Source organism: Bubalus bubalis, chromosome 17 (genome assembly GCF_019923935.1).
Source record: "Bubalus bubalis isolate 160015118507 breed Murrah chromosome 17, NDDB_SH_1, whole genome shotgun sequence".
NCBI classification, from domain to species: Eukaryota; Metazoa; Chordata; class Mammalia; order Artiodactyla; family Bovidae; genus Bubalus; species Bubalus bubalis.
In genome coordinates, this window is record NC_059173.1 from 55,081,478 (window position 1) to 55,101,038 (window position 19,561).

At 40.7% G+C, this 19,561-nt stretch overlaps 1 protein-coding gene across 2 annotated transcripts in view; it reads right to left on the reverse strand.

Annotated features, from left to right (window-relative positions):
* CLGN (calmegin) overlaps nucleotides 1–19,233 on the reverse strand; it is a 48,360-nt gene extending 29,127 nt beyond the window's left edge. Inside the window, exons 1-4 of one of the 2 annotated variants that reach the window (XM_006079253.3) lie at nucleotides 19,095–19,233; nucleotides 6,926–7,066; nucleotides 4,325–4,398; nucleotides 2,552–2,610 (exon numbers count right to left, since the gene is read on the reverse strand). In XM_006079253.3, the coding sequence (XP_006079315.2) occupies nucleotides 2,552–2,610; nucleotides 4,325–4,398; nucleotides 6,926–7,057 (265 nt within the window). In that variant the 5' untranslated portion in view covers nucleotides 7,058–7,066; nucleotides 19,095–19,233. Of the gene's footprint in view, nucleotides 1–2,551; nucleotides 2,611–4,324; nucleotides 4,399–6,925; nucleotides 7,067–18,093; nucleotides 18,207–19,094 lie in introns of those variants that run through there. The other variant, XM_044930451.1, reaches the window with a different exon arrangement.
* Between the last annotated feature and the right edge of the window lie 328 nt (nucleotides 19,234–19,561).

Sequence of the window (19,561 nt, forward strand, 5' to 3'; positions counted from 1 at the left end):
GGGCACTTCTGAATTTACCAATGCACTTTATATACATTTTTTTCTTTCTAAAAAACAACAGGACAAGAACCTGAACAGTCTCACTAGTCAGAGAGGGATGTTTTGGGGTCTATCATTGTGCACACTTTCTTGGGCTTTCAAAAATTCATTTTTTCAACTTTTCAGGTTTGTTTTCCTTTTTGTCCCCCAACTTGGATATACTAAACTTTTCTTAAAAAGGTGAATTCATTTTCTTTTCTCACACTGATGAGCAACTGTATTATCACTACTAACCTTTGGCTTGACCAAATCACAAAGGCCTTCTTTTAAGAAGTAACAACTATATCTTTAGGGATTTTAGGATATTGATAGTAAAGGAATTTTTAAAACTACGTTGTCTTTCTTTTGTAATTACGTGCATACATTTATCAGCCATGAAAACGTACTCTCTAAAAGTACTACTTTAATTTTAGAAAACCTGTGACAAGGTGATTATTCCTCAAGGACAAGAAGCTTTTCCTAACTTCAAATCAGTAGTAACTTTTCATTAACCAATCTTTACTCAAGGCCAGGCAATGTGAACTCTGATTTAAGTAAAATCTAGAAAAGAATTCAAACAATTTTATAAGATAGCCTGAAAATTAGTCACTTAAAGAACTGGTGATTATTTAAACAGCTATATTTTTATTAATAACTTGATCTGACAATTTAAATAAGTCTCCCTCAAATGCAAACCCTGTTCTCCAGCATATAATGTTTCTCACAGATTGCTCCTGAAAATCTAACAATTAGTTTTACTCAAGGGGCACTTGACAGAAGCTGTGATTAATTACTGTTGCTGCTGCTAAGTCGCTTCAGTCGTGTCTGACTCTGTGCGACCCCATAAACGGCAGTCCACCAGGCTCCCCCATCCCTGGGATTCTCCAGGCAAGAACACTGTAGTGGGTTGCCATTTCCTTCTCCAATGCATGAAAGTGAAAAGTGAAAGTGAAGTCACTCAGTCGTGTCCAACTCCTAGCGACCCCATGGACTGCAGCCTACCAGGCTCCTCCATCCATGGGATTTTCCAGGCAAGAGCACTGGAGTGGGGTGCCATTGCCTCCTCCGGTTATTAATGACTATAAATACTAAATATTCCTGCAAAGAAATTGATACTGGTCTCAACTAACCACTATATAAAAGACATTGCTAACATTTATATACAAAATGCCACTTTCAGGACCTGAATCTTTAATAAGAGATTCTGTATTTTTCAAAGGTGCTTTTCAAGAAATTGAAAAGTCAACCAACCATACCAAATCTAATATGCTAAAAAATTTTGTGGATAATTATGTTTAATAAGACTATGGACCAAACTTAGGTGTTGTTAGTAAGCTCATTTTTCGCTTGCTTGCTTGAGTTCTAATTTTAAGCTGAGGCAAAAACTCATTTAAGCACTAAGAGTCATTCTGTCCAGACTTAAACTCACTTCTAAAATAGACCATAACCTAATTTTGGGAAAATTCCATCAGTGGATACTTCTAGAATAAAAACATACAGCGTACATCTACCCAATGTTGTTCTAAAAAACTGTAAAGTAAGCTAAACATAGATGTTTTAAGTCAAGCATTCTGTTTGATGGCATGTATTTCTGTGGGTATTATTTTAGGTACAGTTCTATCTCTGCAAATACTGCTTCTTTGAGGGCAGTCATTCTCTTCTCTAAACGAATTCAGATGACTAAACTCAGTGTTGTTTGTTCTGTGCGTATGGCAGAGTTCCTTCTGGAGTTGAGAAGCAGATGTACTAGGATGGAGAACACAGCACGGACGACACGCAGGTGTGATCTGTATCTCACACTAACAGACACTACGGAGAGGGAGAGGGAAGGAGACAGCTGGCCTCCTACACGTGCTGTTATCTGTTCTCTTGTTATTCTCATGTAACTCCTACTGGGATCTGAATGGGAGGTCACATCCTTATGGATCTTAGGTGGTCTGTGAGAGAGGAAATTCAATCCTGCTTTACGATTTAACAACTGAGGAGACTGGTTTTAGACTAACAGGAGCAAGAAATTCTTTCATCATACTCCAGGAGAGTCCTGTTAAGGAAGAAAAGATGACCCTTGCTAATAGGACTTTTCTTTCTAAGGGTAAGCCTGAAGATAACCTATCAGAGATACGTTATGGGCCTGGAGACGGTGGCTCCAGGAGCAGCCACATTTCCTGTAGCTCTCATAAACGCCCCCTGTCTTGCACCCTCTAGGAGGATCATGCCATGAGTTACAACTTAACTGAAGTGGGCCTACACTTGAGATGAAACAGTAGAGAACAGCAGTAGCCTGGGAAATCTGCAAAAGACTAATTGCAGGGAGTGAAAATTCAACTGTTTAGAGTTAGAAACCTGGATGGTGGCTTAAGTATGGATTACTTGGACTTCCAGAAATACTAGAAAGGAGACAAAAAACTGAACATTTATTGTGAAGCAGGATGGATCCTGAGGCCCCATATATATATTTAACAGAAATATAATCTCAAAAGCTCATGCACTCTTGGTCATCCTTGTTATGTTGAATATTTAAATAATACTGTACCATCATATATAGAAATCTCCGCATCTATATCATCTTTCTTTGCTTTTGATAATACCCACCTATAAATAAAATCAAAAGAAATATATATCATTTAAAAGAAAACTAACAATTTATAGATAAAATGTGTATCAGAAATACAATAAAAGATTATCCAATAGTCCCTTTTCACCCTAGAGGCTAAATAAGGATGTCTATATACTATCTTGCAAAGAAAGTGAAAGTTGCTCAGTTGTGTCCGACTCTTTGTGACCCTAACTGCTGCTGCTGCTAAGTCGCTTCAGTCGTGTCTGACTCTGTGCGATCCCATAGACGGGAGCCCACCAGGCTCCCCTGTCCCTGGGATTCTCCAGGCAAGAATACTGGAGTGGGTTGCCATTTCCTTCTCCAATGCATGAGAGTGAAAAGTGAAAGTGAAGTCACTCAGTCGTGTCTGACTCTTAGCGACCCCATGGACTGCAGCCTACCAGGCTCCTCTGTCCATGGGATTTTCCAGGCAAGAGTACTGGAGTGGGGGACCCTATGGACCATATAATCCATGGAATTCTCCAGGCCAGAATACTGGAGTGGGTAACCTTTCCCTTCTCCATGGGATCCTCCCAACCCAGGGATTGAATCCAGGTCTCCCACACTGCGGGCAGATTCTCTACCAGCTGAACTGCAAGGGAAGCCCAAGAATACTGGAGTGATTAGCTTATCCCTTCTCCAGTGGTTCTTCCCATCCCAACAATCAATCCAGGGGTCTCCTACATTGCAGGCAGATTCTTTACCAACTGAGCTATCAGGGAAGCCCAACTATCTTGCAAAACTAGAGTTAAATTAAATTTGGAATCTGCAATTTATTTGCTGTATGATCATAGGTGAGCTTCCCTGGTAGCTCAGTGGTAGAGAACCTGCCTGCAATGCAGAAGATGCAGGTTTGATCCCTGGAGAAGGGAATGGCAACCCATTCCAGTATTCCTGCCTAGGAAATTCCATAGATGGTGAAGTCTGGTAGACTACAATCTTTGGGGTCACAAAACAGTCAGACAGAACTTAGTGACTGCTGCTGCTAAGTCGCCTCAGTCGTGTCCGACTCTGTGCAACCCCAGGGAGGGCAGCCCACTAGGCTCCTCTGTCCCTGGGATTCTCCAGGCAAGAACACTGGAGTGGGTTGCCATTTCCTTCTCCAATGCATGAAAGTGAAAAGTGAAAGTGAAGTCACTCAGTCGTGCCCGACTCAGCGACCCCATGGACTGGAGCCTACCAGGCTCCTCCATCCATGGGATTTTCCAGGCAAGAGTATTGGAGTGGGGTGCCATTGCCTTCTCTGAACTTAGTGACTAAACAACAGCAATGATCATAGGTAAGGTACACTAAGCCTCAGTTTCTTCACTGGTAAAAGGCAGATAAAGACAGTTCTTACCTACATGGAATATAATAATCAACAGAGAGTAATCTTTATTTTCTTTATCATTATTTAGGGTGAAACATTAGCTTGAATTTGTCATCTGAAATTAAACTATTAATATTTGTCCTAAGGAATGAAGAAATGTTCTAAGTTTTTACTTTATATTCATAATTTATATATATTCTTTGTACAAATAAATAACAATTCAAATTAAACATTTCTATCAATAATGAAAATGTGTTAAGGTGCTAATTTACCTTAACTAGAACATTAACCTTTTTTTTTTTTACAGTTGTGTGGTAGAGGCAATTTTCAGAGATTAACAACCAATAATTTCAAAAAAGCTAATCAAATCAAGGAAAAAATTCTCCTGAATGAATACTTACCCAGCCAGCCTTCCACTATCAAAAGTTTCTGTAAAATACACTTCTCCTACAGGTTGAGGTGTCTTATATTTAATCTAGAAAACAGATTTTAAAAATCTAAAGTTATTCACCTTCACAAATACTTTAATTAAACAATCTCATTAATTAAGAACCTAGTATGGAATGCACATATAGGTAATAGAGATAGTAGGTTACATGGTCTCCTCAAAACCTTATATCCTACTGGTAATAACATACAGAACATAAGAGATACATGATGGAAAAAAACACTCTATGCAAACGGAATACACTGACTCCCTCTAACACAGGAGGGATGGGAGGAAGTACTTACCCAAGGTCTCATAATGCAGTGGACAAGGCCTTGAAAGGATTCTAACAGGTGACAGTATTTGGGGATAAAAATTATTAGAAGCAAAAGAAATAGCATGATCATAAATGTATAAGATGAAAAATTTAATAAGCACATAGGTTAGTTTAAAATTAATTCCTGGGCTTCCCTGGTAGCTCAGTGGTAAAGAATCTACCTGCCAATGCAGAAGACACAGGTTTGATCCCTGATCTAGGAAGATCCCACATGCCACATGTGAACCACAACTATTAAGCATGTGCTCTAGAGTCTTAGTGAGAAGGCGATGGCACCCCACTCCAGTACTCTTGCCTGAAAAATCCCATGGGCGGAGGAGCCTGGCAGACTGCAGTCCATGGGGTTGCTACGAGTTGGACGTGACCGAGTGACTTCACTTTCACTTCTAGAGCCTTGGAGCCACAACTGCTGAGCCTATGTGCCTCAGTTACTGAAGCCCACGTCCCCTAGAGCCGTGCTCCACAACAAAAGCAGCCTCTATAATGAGAAAGCCACACCCTGCAACTAGAGAAGAGCCTGCTTAGCAATGAAGACCCAACTTTCACTGTCCTTAGCCTTCCCTAATAGCATACTTTCTACTCAAGGGAGGAAAATCAGTACTTAAACAAAATCCCAGATACTTCTACAGGGTCAAGATTCTGCTACCCAAATTGCCCATCTCCTATGAAGTTTAATGAATTACAACTTTACTGTTCTCTATATTTTTATGCATTGGCAAAAATGGGCCAATATACTTTATTCATACTTTACCATTCCTAGAATTTTCACGCTATAAAATTAGAAGCATCAAAAATTGTTCTCTCCCATTTCTTACCATCTTTTCAAATTATCATCAAATATAGGTAAGAGTCACAGGCTTTCCTGGTAGCTCAGCTGGTAAAGAATCTGCCTTGCAACGCAAGAGACCTTGCTTCAATTCCTGAGTCGGGAAGTTCCCCTGCAGAAGGGATAGGCTACCCACCCCAGGATTCTTGGGCTTCCCTGGTGGCTCAGATGGTACAGAATCCATCTGCAATGTGGGAGACCTGGGTTCTATCCCTAGGTTGGGAAGATCCCCTGGAGGAGGGCATGGCAACCCACTCTAGTATTCTTGCCTGGAGAATTCCCATGGACAGAGGAGCCTGGCTGACTACACAGTCCATGGGGTCACACACATACACAAAAAGTCAGACATGACTGAGTGACTAAGCACAGCACACAGTTAAGAGTCACAGGTATCTGGCAATTTCTTTAAAGTATTAACCTACCAAAGCCCTCATAGTAGCTGTATCTTAAGTCAGCCATAAGCACTTTGATTACTACTTACTTTCTTTGGATCACAGAACCAGATTTTAAAGAAATTTAAAATTTTAAGTTTGAAGCTTGTGGAGCTTCAAACTTAACAGGAGAAAGAATATTCACCTTGAACAGCTAAACAACACATGCATTTGCAAATTAAAAGAAAATTCTAAAAAGAGATTTATAACAACTTGGCCAATTCATGTTGATGTATGGCTATAGCCATCACAATATTGTAAAGTAATTATTCTCCAATTAAAATAAATAAATACATTAAAAAAACTATGTATTATTCTTCTCAGCCCTTTAAATAGCAGCCAGCAGACCATAATTCATATTTTCTTACCAAAAATATTTCTGAAAAAATTTTGATTGTCCCAATATTAGATATGAATATTCCTCAATGTGAAAGTTCTTATGGATTGTCAAGAGTACACAAAAACCTCTAAAAACTTTTTCAGACTCCTGTCAGTCACCACCTCAAAACACACATCTTCATGCTGAGACCAAAACAGTGGGAGCCTTACTAAATGCCTATTTCATCATCACTCTCCTTTCTAATTCATCCTCCTATTCAGCATTTCTTTCCTCAGAGAAATGAAAAAAACACCATTTTCTCTAATTTTAGAAGAACTGAAAATTACTACCTTTTCCTTTATTTGAAAAGAGTTAAAGTAGTTAGTCCTCTTTAGCTAGTAATGAACTCCTAGTTTGATCATAAAAATCTTTCCCATACTTATCTGGTAATAATACTGTGCTAGGCTCCATGCACAAATTTCTGTAGCACATGGGCACCCTAAAAAACACAGCAACAAATAGCTCGGAAAAGGCAATGTTTTTTTTTTTCCTATTTATTTAGAAACTAAAGGCTATTCCAATTGAAAGGAATCCTAAGAAATTAGTCAGCCTTATGTATCATGTAAAGGAATAATGGATAGCTTGGTTCTCAATAACCTTACCTCTGAGGAGAGTTCATCAGTCTCTTCTGAATTTTCATGAAAGTCTTCCATCTCAACACTATCATCCATAAATTCTGCATTAATTGAGATGAAAAGAAGACCCAAACATAGCCAAAAGCCTTGGAAACGCATATTGATTATCTGTGAAAGTGACAGTAATCAGTAAAAATAAAACAAAGTCGTGAAAAATAAGTGTAAGTATATTTACCAAGAAATAAGTCCTCCTTTAATACCCTTTTCTAGGATGGTTTTTAAAACAAATCATTACCAAACTTACTTAAATTATGCCTTCAACAAGTGCTTACTACAAACTTCAAAATCCCATAGGCATCTACAGCTGAAGGCTTGCCTTGTAAAGCAAAGAGCCAATGGCACAAACCTAAAGATACAGAAGTGACCACCAAACTCATATGTTTTAAAAAAAAAAAAAGGATTGTGATTCCTAAATGTTCACTCAAGTTACTTTTTTATTATAATGTCGCTTAAGTGTATATAAACATACAATTGGAAATTTTATAACTGTAAAGCCAAAATACATTTATATGTAAACACCCAAAAAAGAAAAGAAAAACAATTTTACCACAACTGAAAGTGACAGCCTTTTACTGAAAACAAATTACAGCTGAAAATTCAAATAAATACAGGACTTACTGCAATCAGGCTGACTGCTGTGAATGAAGTTCTTTTGCATTTATCATCCCTGGAACACTATGATGATTCAATTACATACATAACCACTTCTCCACTCAAAAGCTCCAAAACCTCTGTTCCTTATAAGATTAATTGAGATGCTGCTGCTGCTGCTGCTAAGTCGCTTCAGTCATGTCCGACTCTGTGCGACCCCAGAGACAGCAGCCCACCAGGCTCCCCGGTCCCTGGGATTCTCCAGGCAAGAGCACTGGAGTGGGTTGCCACTGCCTTCTCCAATGCATGAAAGCGAAAAGTGAAAGTGAAGTCGCTCAGTTGTGTCCGACTCCTAGCGACCCCATGGACTGCAGCCCACTAGGCTTCTCTGTCCATGGGATTTGCCAGGCAAGAGTACTGGAGTGGGTTGCCATTGCCTTCTCTGAATTGAGATGAGTGGAAGACAAATATTACTTGACTGCCTCTTGGCAGAAATATGTAATTTACATAATTACACCCTCCTCTTTCCCATTAGCATGTTAAAAATTCAGGGTTTATTTTTTGGTACCAGTGGACTTTTAAACAAGTAAATATGAATAATGAAATAGTGTGGCAATATTGATTAGGAGATGGTCAGTCATTCAGATGATCCAGGGTATAGTTATACTACCATCAACATGAAAGAGTTTCTATTTAAAAAGTATATTCTGAGAGAACTCTTAACTCCTGCAGAACATATTTATAGACCTACATGGGTCTGCCTAAGAAACACTGAATTTATGACACAGCACTCTACACCCACAAGAATGGCGATAACCAAAGAGAGACAACAACAAGTGTTGGGAGGATGAGGACAAACTGAAATCCTCATACATTGCTGGCAGGAATACAAAATGAGCTTGGAAAACAGGAGGGCAGTTCTTCAAAATGTTAAAAACAGAAATACCTTATGATTCAGCAATTCTACTCCTCTAACCCAAAAGAAATGAAAAGAGATGTCCAAACAAAACCTTGGAATAGAAATGCTTAATGCGAAGAGTTGACTCACTGGAAAAGACTCTGATGCTGGGAGGGATTGGGGGCAGGAGGAGAAGGGGACGACAGAGGATGAGATGGCTGGATGGCATCACTGACTCGATGGACATGAGTCTGAGTGAACTCCGGGAGTTGGTGATGGACAGGGAGGCCTGGTGTGCTGCGATTCATGGGGTCGCAAAGAGTCGGACACGACTGAGCGACTGAACTGAACTGAACTGAATGATAATGATAGCCAAATAATGATGGTTGTTAATGCCAAAAAAGTGTAAACAACCCAAAAGTTCATCAACAGATGAATGGATAAACAAAATGTGGAATATTCAAACTGGAAGATTATCTAACAATGTAACAGAATGGAGTACTGAAGTGTTACAAGATAGATGAATCTCAAAAACATTATGCTCAGTGAAAGAAGTCAGTCATAAAAAACCATGTATTGTATGACCTCATTTAAATAGGCAAACCCATAGAATCAGAAAATAGATTAGTAACTGCCTAAGGAAAGGAGTGGGAAGAAAGGGTTAATTGCTACAAGGTTTCTTTTGAGGGTAAGGAAAGTGTTCTAAAATTGGAATACGGTAATGGCTGTGTAACTCTAAATATGTTAAAACTCACTGAACTGTACTCATTAAACAGGTCAACTTGTAGGTATCCAAATAATACATCAATAAAGTTGTGTTTTAAAAAAAGAAACATCAGACTATAAAAAGCGTTCTTCCATCTGGTTAGCTCAAATAACCCTTTTTAATAAGAGCAAAACTTAACATGAATGTATGGGCCAGTTAGCTTTACTTTCTTCTAAAGGCTACCGACTACAACTTTAAAGTCTACTTTGAAAATGCATCTTTTAAAAAAAAAATGAACATTCTATATGAAAAGATGTATTAAGATCACCATTTTTATGGAAAAGAATACAAAAATGATGTATACTACTCACAATTTAACTGGAAGAGTGTAACCTCTCTAGTCATAAAAAAGGTTAACTGAGATAGAAAGCAAATGTAAAGGGATCGATTTGAACTCAATAACAGGAAGGTACAGATTTTTTAAATTTTCATTTACTGGCACAGAAATGAGTACAGTTGCAAACTGCTTATCAATTGTTAATAACCCTAAAAGCTTCATTGCTCTAAAAATTAAAGAGCTTTCCATGGCTTATACAGTGTAGTAAAAAGGTGTTCTTCTTGACACTATCAGTAACATTTGAGTAAATAGAAATGCATAAAATGAACAACAGCAGTAATAATGAACACTAATATTATTTTAGCCCCATATCTTCTCCTTCAAAATGAATGCACACTTTAGTTTAATAATTAATTTGCTGAAACCATTTAGGTTATTACAGAGTATTGAGCAGAGTTCCCTGTGCTATACAGTAGATCCTGAGAGTCCCTTGGACTGCAAGGAGATCCAACCAGTCCATTCTGAAGGAGATCAGCCCTGGGATTTCTTTGGAAGGAATGATGCTAAAGCTGAAATTCCAGTACTTTGGCCACCTCATGCGAAGAGTTGACTCATTGGAAAAGACTCCGATGCTGGGAGGGATTGGGGGCAGGAGGAGAAGGGGACGACAGAAGATGAGATGGCTGGATGGCATCACTGACTCGACGGATGTGAGTCTGAGTGAACTCCGGGAGTTGGTGATGGACAGGGAGGCCTGGCGTGCTGTGATTCATGGGGTCGCAAAGAGTCGGACACGACTGAGTGACTGATCTGATCTGATTTGATTTTAAATATAAATAATGTCTACTATTTGTTTTCTATATCACAGTTCTTCCTAACTTTCCTTCAGAAACAGTTGCCAAAGCTTCAGGAAAAAATTTTAAAAACCCTTTATCTGGAAAGTTTGTTTCTTCTCTAAAGTTCTATGACTATAATCACTCATTTGCATAAAAGAACTAGCTAATTTAATCTTTGCAGCCCAGGACATCACTATGAAAGGCATTATTACTCCCAATCTACAAACTGAAAACTGAAAGATTAAAAACCTGATCAAATTCTCGTAAGTGGAAATGTGAGACAAGGAGAGAATCCAAAACTTTACATTATACCATGCTACTTATTTTAATTTTACCCACTGCATTATTATATGTTCCTTTTTCTAGCTTTGGGTTTTTCTAGTTCCTTAAGGTGCAAAGTTAGGTTGTTACTGTAAGATCTTGCTTTTTTAATGTAACTGTTCACAGCCATAAATTTCCCTCTTAGCACTGCTTTCACTCTATACCATAAGTTTTGGTCTGCTTTCTTTTGTTTGTTTGTTGTTTCATTTATCTCAAGATCTTTTCCAATTTCCTTGTGATTTCTTTTTTGACCCTTTGGTTGTTTAAAAGTGTATTGTTTAATTGTCACATATTTGTGGATTTTTTTCCCTGCTTTCCCTCTGCTACTGATTTGGAGTTTCATCACAATGCAACTGGAAAAGATAACCCTGAATCTTTTCCAGGTTAAACAAACTCTTAAAAATTTGTTAAGATTTGTTTTGTGGCATAACATATGGTCTATCCTAGAGAATATTCTGTGTGCACTTAAGAAAAATATGTATTTTTATCAATACTCATCAGGGATATTGGTCTGTAGTCTTCTTAGTGTCTTGGTCTGCCTTTGGCATCAAGGGTAAGGCTACCCTCATAGAGTGAGTTTGGAAGTATTTCCTCCTGTTCAATTTTCTGGAAGAGTTTGAGAAAGACTGGCATTAATTTTTCTTTCTGCTATTGTTAGGTAAAGTGTTTTGTGTATATGTATTAAATGCCAACTGCTCTGTAGTGTTAGTCCTCTTCTAATTTCTTACTGAGCTATACGGTTGTCCTAAGATATACAGGATTAGTAAAGCAAGAATTTGTTTATATGGTATAAATACAGAACTTCTAGTGCTGATGCTGCCCCCTTCCCTCCTTACAAATGTATAAAATATAAAAGCCCAGGGTTCTAAGCTTCCTGTGTATTCCTCACTTCATACAGGTTGTTGAAATCACAAAATATTTGTGAAGAAAGCAAGCAATGGAGAAGCACATCCATTTGCATATATCTTTGGCCTCCTGTATGTTCTCTGCATTGCCTCTGTGCTGGTTCAACAACAAAGTGAAGTATAAGTTAACTGGCCAAGTATGAGATACCTGGGAGAGATTTCTGGCTGATCGCCGCAGATGTTTTCTTTTTTCCCCAGGAGACGTAACTATACTGTGTTTTTTCTAGAGTTAAGCATGACTCAGGTGAATGGAGTTAGATGAGACCCAGGAAAGCCTGAGTATAAAAGCCTGGGAGCCAGGACAGCCAATGATACAAACTCTAGCAGGCTCAAGACCCAAGCAGAGCCAGTGTTTCACTTCAAGTCCAAGGGCAGGGGAAAAAACTGAAGTCCCAGCTCAGCCTGCTAGGCAGGAGGAAGTCCCTCTTCCTCACTGGAGTATCAGCTTTATTGTCCTATTCTGGCCTTCCACTGATTGGATAAGGCCACTCACCTAGGGGAAGGGCAATCTGCTCTACTCAGCCTACCATTCAGATGTTAATCATCCAAAAACACTCTCACAAACACACCTAAAATAATATTTGAGCAAATATCTGGGTATCCTGGGGTTCAATCAAGTAGATACACACAATTAACTATCACAGCCATCTACTTCCTAGGACATCGGCAACCAGAAATCATGTTAGGTCCCTGGGATTTTTTTACTTTATTATTTGAGCATTACCTTAACTAACACATACTGTTAACTGAAACTGGGTATATTTTTCTAAATCACAAGGACTTAGAAACAATGAAAATACCTCAGGAAATACAGCAAAAAGTGGGGAAAGAATCATAATAGCAGAAATAATAGTTGAAAATACAACTTTCTAATGATTTAGGCAAATAACTACAGTGTTTCAAGAATTCTGGATCTGATCCTATAAAATTCAGAAACTACTGAAGATGTGAGAGTAGTGAAGTGATCAGAGCTGAAATCCAGGATATGTAAATATTGTTTGGTTTTAGTAGTTATAGAAAGAATAAACTAAATCTGCACTGGGCTCTTTTAAAACATAGCTACACACTAAAGTTAAAGTGGACCAAACAGCATCATTTTCAAAATAATGGTTATATAAACATTATAATGATACATTCATGTATTTATTGAGGATTTATAGTACTTCTACATAGTTCCAAAGTGAGGAAATTTGCAACAACAAAAAACATACAAAAATATAAGCTCACTGACAGCCAGAATTCTCATTTCTGTATTCACAGTGCTAGCCAAAGAGTGCCAGTGCATGATAAACAGAGACATATTTATGTTCACAGAATGAATGAATGCAAAAATGACAGGAAAAAATGTTACCGGGGAAGATAAATAGATGTTACTAAGCAACCAACTAGAATGCCTTTATTGTTGCAGCAGCACGGCAACCGTAAATTTAGCAAAAAGATTTCTAGGCAATTAGGGGAAGGCCAGAAATAAAATGAAGGAGTTTCACTGTCTATAAAAGTCTACAAGATCCTTGGAGGAAAAATCCTTTTTTAGAATTTAACTTCTAGAAAAATTCATGGGTTGAAACCTTATATATAGTAGATGTTTTAAACTATGGTTTTATGAGACAGAAATGGTCATGTCAATGCTTCCAACACTGGCCCTCTGAAGTCTTTTAGAACATTGTTAAAACGTAACACAAAGTATTCCTATAGATAAAGGAGATAATAATTTAGAAACTTTGCAGTTTTATGCTCTAGTTTAATATGGGGAAATTAAACATATTATTTAACTCTATTCTACATCTATGAAGAAACACCTCATTGTGAGGTATTTCAGAATCTTGCTACAGACATCCTGCATGTTAACAACTCAGTTCATAACTTACTAGAAAAGATAGTAAAAAAAAATTAGATGAAAACAGTGTTACCACGTCATAAAAAAAAAACTGGACAAATTTTCACCAAAATTAAAGGGTATTTTTGGAATTATCTGGCTATGGTGCATATAGTTCACTTTGAAGCATCACAAATAAGGTGGAGAGATAGGTAATGCTGCTGCTAAGTCACTTCAGTTGTGTCCGACTCTGTGCGACCCCATAGACAGCAGCCCGCCAGGCTCCTCTGTCCCTGAGATTCTCCAGGCAAGAACACTGGAGTGGGTTGATAGTGGCATCTTACAGAGGCAGCCTTCTTCCAAAGAAGTTGCAAGACTCCATTTGAAATGCAGAAACTTTCTCAAAGAAGCATGCTTCAGAATAAGTCACACCTGGGATTTATAAATTTTGTAATAGCTAATGTTTCCAGAAATTCAAGAGAGGTTATTCAGTAGATTTAAAAAAAAAAAATTCATCATTCATGAATTCATTTAACAAATACTATGGTTGTCAATTATATGACAGGCATGATGTTAGAATAACTTACTGAACTTACAGTAATTAGCAAAACATATGGCCCCTGACTGCAAAGAGCTTATAGTTTGGGATGGAAAGCAGATGTTAAACAAATAACCCAGGTATAACACGTAGTAAATTGTGACAAGTGACCGACTAGTAAGGACTTTGTAAGAGTTGGTAGTCGGGGAACTAAATTTGCATGGTAGAGAAAGCTTCCTTGAGAAAGCTACATTCAAACTGAGGTACAAAGGTTAGAAAGGACCAATTTCCCCAGGCCATGGGCAAAGGAAGAACTGAAAAGAGAAGAGTGGAACGAGGAGAACAGGAAGTGCTGTTTGAGTACACACTGTTCAGGCGTATGAATTCCAATCCTTACAGCTACTCTCTGATGAAGGTACTGGTACCGCATCCTACATAAGGAAAGCAAGACTCAAGGAAGCAACTTACTCAAGAATACAGAAAGCTACTAAATAGCAAAGGTAAGACCCAAAGTTATAATAGGTATAGCTTCAAACTCTATATTCATTTCGTTAAAGCTCTAAAGTTAGAAGGTTTAACTATTTAGCTCATTAAATGGCCTATAAATTGAGGCTCTAGGCCTATATATACAAGGTTAAGTATTTTTTTTAATATGTTCCATACTTTAGACATCCATTCCAGTTTCTGTGGGCTTCATATTCTAAAAGTCATATTTTGATGTCTATCCAAACTATAATTTATACACACAAATCTAGTTAGTTGGTTAAATGGCCTTTAAAATCTTTCCAGCAAAGATTTTAAAGCAGCTTAAGGCTACAAAAAAATATAAAAACTAACAACTTCATCAGTCAGTTCAGTTCAGTTGCTCAGTCGTGTCCGACTCTTTGCGACCCCATGAATCGCAGCACACCAGGACTCCCTGTCCATCACCATCTCCCGGAGTTCACTCAGACTCATGTCCATCGAGTCAGTGATGCCATCCAGCCATCTCATCCTCTGTCGTCCCCTTCTCCTGCCCCCAATCCCTCCCAGCATCAGAGTCTTTTCCAATGAGTCAACTCTTCGCATGAGGTGGCCAAAGTACTGGAGTTTCAGCTTTAGCATCATTCCTTCCAAAGAAATCCCAGGGCTGATCTCCTTCAGAATGGACTGGTTGCATCTCCTTGCAGTCCAAGGGACTCTCAAGAGTCTTCAACACCACAGTTCAAAAGCATCAATTCTTCGGCACTCAGCTTTCTTCACAGTCCAACTCTCACATCCATACATGACCACTGGAAAAACCATAGCCTTGACTAGACAGACCTTTGTTTCATAGTATTACTTTATATTTCTCTGACATTTTAAAATTTTACAGTGTTCACACAAATTTCAGGATATTTAAGAAGACAGTTATGAAGCTCAAGGATAAACAGTAAGGCTTACTATTGGAACTATAATTATCACATGACAGATAATGTAAATGTTTCTGGGTATCACCTTAATGAAAGCATCTAGAAAGAATGTCTTAACTGTTGGCATTTTTAACTTCCTGTGGTAGCCACAACAATGACCCCCACCCCAAAGATGTCCACATCTGATTCCTTGGTTCCTGTGAGTGTTACCTCACACGGTAAAGGAGGCCTCTCAGATGGAACTAAGGTTGTTACCTGCTGCTGCTAAGTCGCTTCAGTCGTGTCCGACTCTGTGCGACCCCATAGACGGCAGCCCACCAGGCTCCCCCGTCCCCAGGATTCTCCAGGCAAGAACACTGGAGTGGGTTGCCATTTCCGTCTCCAATGCATGAAAGTGAAAAGTCAAAGTGAAGTCGCTCAGTCGTGTCTGACTCTTAGAGACCCCATGGACTGCAGCCTTCCAGGCTCCTCCGTCCATGGGATTTTCCAGGCAAGAGTACTGGAGTGAGGTGCCATTGCCTTCTCTGAGGTTGTTACCTAGCTGACCCTAAAATAGATTATTCTGGATATGCAGGTGGGCCCAATATAATCACACAGGCCCTTAAAAGTCAGTGAGAGAGGGCAGAAGAGATCTGAAGAGTGAGAGGGACTCCACCCACCATAGAGATCTTGAAGACAGTGGAAGGGGGGTCATGAGCCAAGGACTGTGAGTGGGCTCTAGAAGCTGAAAATCACAACCTTCAGCTGACAATCAACAAGGAAACAAGAACCTCGGTCCTACAACCAAAAGAAATTGAATTCTGTCATCAATCTGAATGAGCAAGGAAGAATCTCCCCAGAGCTTCTAATAAGGAATGATGCCTTGTCAACACCTGATGTCAGTGCACTGAGACCTGTGTCAGACTTCTGACCTACAGAACTGTGAGAAAATAAATGTGTGGCATTAAGCTGATAAGTTTATGGTAACTTATGATGGCAACAATGAAAAACTACTACTTCCAGTATTCCTGTACTTGATTCTAGCTTCTTTGAAACAGTTCCCATCAAACAAATCTTACTTGGTAAATGCAATAGCTTTTTCAGTCCTATTGCCTACTGCTCTCTCTTGACCTTGCTGACTGCTTCTTCAAAGCTCTCTCCTTCCTTGATTTCCATGATGCTATTCCTGAGTCTTGATTCTCTTCATCTTCTCTGCCACCTTTATGGGCTCTTTCTCTAATCTCCTGTAAATGATGCTGTTCCTTCAGGTTCTGTGCCCAGGTTTCTCCTTACATTTCATATACTTTTGGCCTCTACCTCTAAAGACTAACTGAAGACTCCCAAATGTTATCCACAGCACAGAAGCCACAACTCTTTAGTTTCTTCAAGGATGTATCAAAGCCTCCATTAATTTGAGGCTCATCTTTCCACCCAAACCGGCTCTCTAATCTCAGTTCCCTTCTTCCATTAACTGCACCTTTGGTCAACCAAATCAGCCATGTTACTCTGTCACTATCTTAAGATTATTCTTCCTGATATTCTATATCATTGGTAGCTAAACCTGTTTGGGTGTTTTTGAATGTATCTTTCTATATCCATGCCATAGCCTTAATTTAGGAATCCATGACTTTTGAAAAGCATCAGTAAAGTCCCACTTTGCTTCTTCACTTCCAGTCTTCCCAATCTATCTGCCACCTTCTCTCCAGCATGAATTTTCTAAAGAACAAGTCTAATTGTACTACCTATTCATAAAAACGTTCAACAGTTGTCTACAGTTCTCAGCATAAATTCTGCCCTTTTAAGACTCATTTCTTACTCTTGACGCTCACCTATTAACACATTCGTGCTTTCTATCTGCTATTGTAATAAGATGTTGCTGGTATTCAGTTTTAATGGCTGACTGAGGACTCACCAGCACGACTAAGCCTCAAAAGTACTGCTGGAAAAATCACTAAAGTTTTAGTTGTCATGTAACTTCAGTAGGTCAACTACAAAGTGATATGATAGAAAGTACACTGAGTTTGGCACCATCATATCAAGTTTTATATTCTATTACTAAAAAGGAAAGGGTTAAAACTGTTCTAAACCTTTTTTTCCCCCCCATCTATCAAGTGAAAGGATTAAGCTGGATGATCTTGCTGCTGCTGCTAAGTCGCTTCAGTCGTGTCCGACTCTGTGCGACCCCAGAGACGGCAGCCCACCAGGCTCCGCCGTCCCTGGGATTCTACAGGCAAGAACACTGGAGTGGGTTGCCATTTCCTTCTCCAATGCATGAAAGTGAAACGTGAAAGTGAAGTCGCTCAGTCGTGTCCGACTCTTCGCGACCCCATGGACTGCAGCCTACCAGGCTCCTCCATCCATGGGATTTTCCAGGCAAGAGTACTAGAGTGGGGTGCCACTGCCTTCTCCGGGATGATCTTAAGGTCTATTAAAGTTGGCAATTCTAGCTTTCCAGTTTGAGCACTAAAACTTATCAGGAACAAGCAATAAGGTTAATTTATAGCACTTGACAACTCACTCCAGTATTCTCGCCTAGAGAATCCCATGGACAGAGGAGCCTGACGGGCTATAGTCCATCGAGTCACAAAGAGTCCATCCAACACGACTGAAGTGACTAAGCACAGCACTGTTTAGTGTCTACAGATCCATTAACATACACCATCCATACATAATAATCAACTTTATCAACTAGATGAGGGCTATCTTCGATGGATTTACATTTAAGTTCCAAATGTGACTGGAAGATCAAACCAATTGCATGTGAAGACAAAACTGTAAACTGAAAAGAAGTCAAACAATTGCCAAAAGGAAGGTTACCTTCAGTAATTAAAAGACCTAGAGTGACGTAAAAATTTTAAAGCAAACAAAATCGCAGGGCTAGATCAAGGTTTTGATGTTTTTAAAGCATCAAAAAGATTCCATACAAACTAACTTTCCTAATTCGAGAGTTCTTCCCATGGCCACTCTCGAATGATCTGCTTTCTCCCTTCTGGACAGCAAACGCCTCGGAGCCCTGTTGCTCCGGCAGGTGCTATAAATAAAATCAGCTAAAGTATCTGATCGTAAACAGCCCGTCGGCGATAATGAGTCTCGAGTCATTAGGGCTTCGTGGGATTCACCACAACGCTCTCCCTCCCTCCCCAGCGGCGCGCACCGGGCTCCAGGCGGCGCGTCGAGGGAGCGGCCGGGAGTCGCGGGCCACCAGCGCCGAGAGGTCAGGTCCCTTCGCCTCTATAGAGGCGGGGAGGTCGTGAACTGAGCCTAGTTGGGGTTGACTCGCCTTTCCGTGCGAAGTAGCGGGCGGAGTGAGCTGCGCTGAAATGAGACCGGCCCCCCTCTCCATCGCTCGGGAGCGCGCACCGGGGCTCGAGCGTGGAACGGGGCTGAAATGGCAACCGCTGGAGTAACGGACTCGGCTCCCCGGGGCCTCTGAACCCTCGGGAACAGGCCGGGCTGACGGGCCACCTGGCCTTCCCCGCGCCAGCCCCAGCGCCGCAGGTGGACATGGACATAGAAGTTCCGGGGGTCCCAACCGACCCCGAGGGGGGCATCACCCCACCGCCGCCCGCCGCCCGCCCGGGCCGGCCTCCCTACCCCCGAGGCCCGGAGAGCCCTCCCGAGAACCTCGCTGGCCGCGTCCCCATCCCCAAACTCAGCACCCACCTCCTCACGGGTCCCTACCGGTCCGCCCAGCGGACGCCCAAGAAAGGGGCGCAGCAGGAACCCCCGCCCTGCGAGGAAGAACTAGGACTCGGCTTCCTCACCCCCAGCTGGAGCACAGAACGACGCGGAAAAGTGACCTACTACTGCCCACGCACCTGTCTTGCGGGCCCGTTTTCGGGAGTGGCAGCTCAGATGTCCGAGCTGCTGCCACTTGGTCCCCGCGTCTCCCCCAGCTCAATCCAGCCGCCGGCCGCGCAGCAGCGACTGCTAACCGCGCGTGCGCGTGCGGCCGCGGGCGCGTGGTGCGCGCACCTGCACCAAGGGACTCAACCGCCGCAGAGGGACCTTCCCAACCACGAGCCGCGCGGCCCCCACCGGCCGGTTGTTGCGTGCATCCGGCTCCTCGGATGGCCTGGGAGGAACTCCTCGCTAACCATCCGAAGACCCTTCCTTTCCGCAGAGCGCCTGCTCTCTGGGAGCAGTGAGGTTCAACCTCCTAATGCACATAATTGGGCCCTGAATTTTGAGTAAATCATATTTTAACAGCGTCCAGTTAGTACCCCAGGCCTTCCCCGGGGTTCTAGACGTTCTGATGGGAGGTCATTGTGGTCAGCAGGGAGCT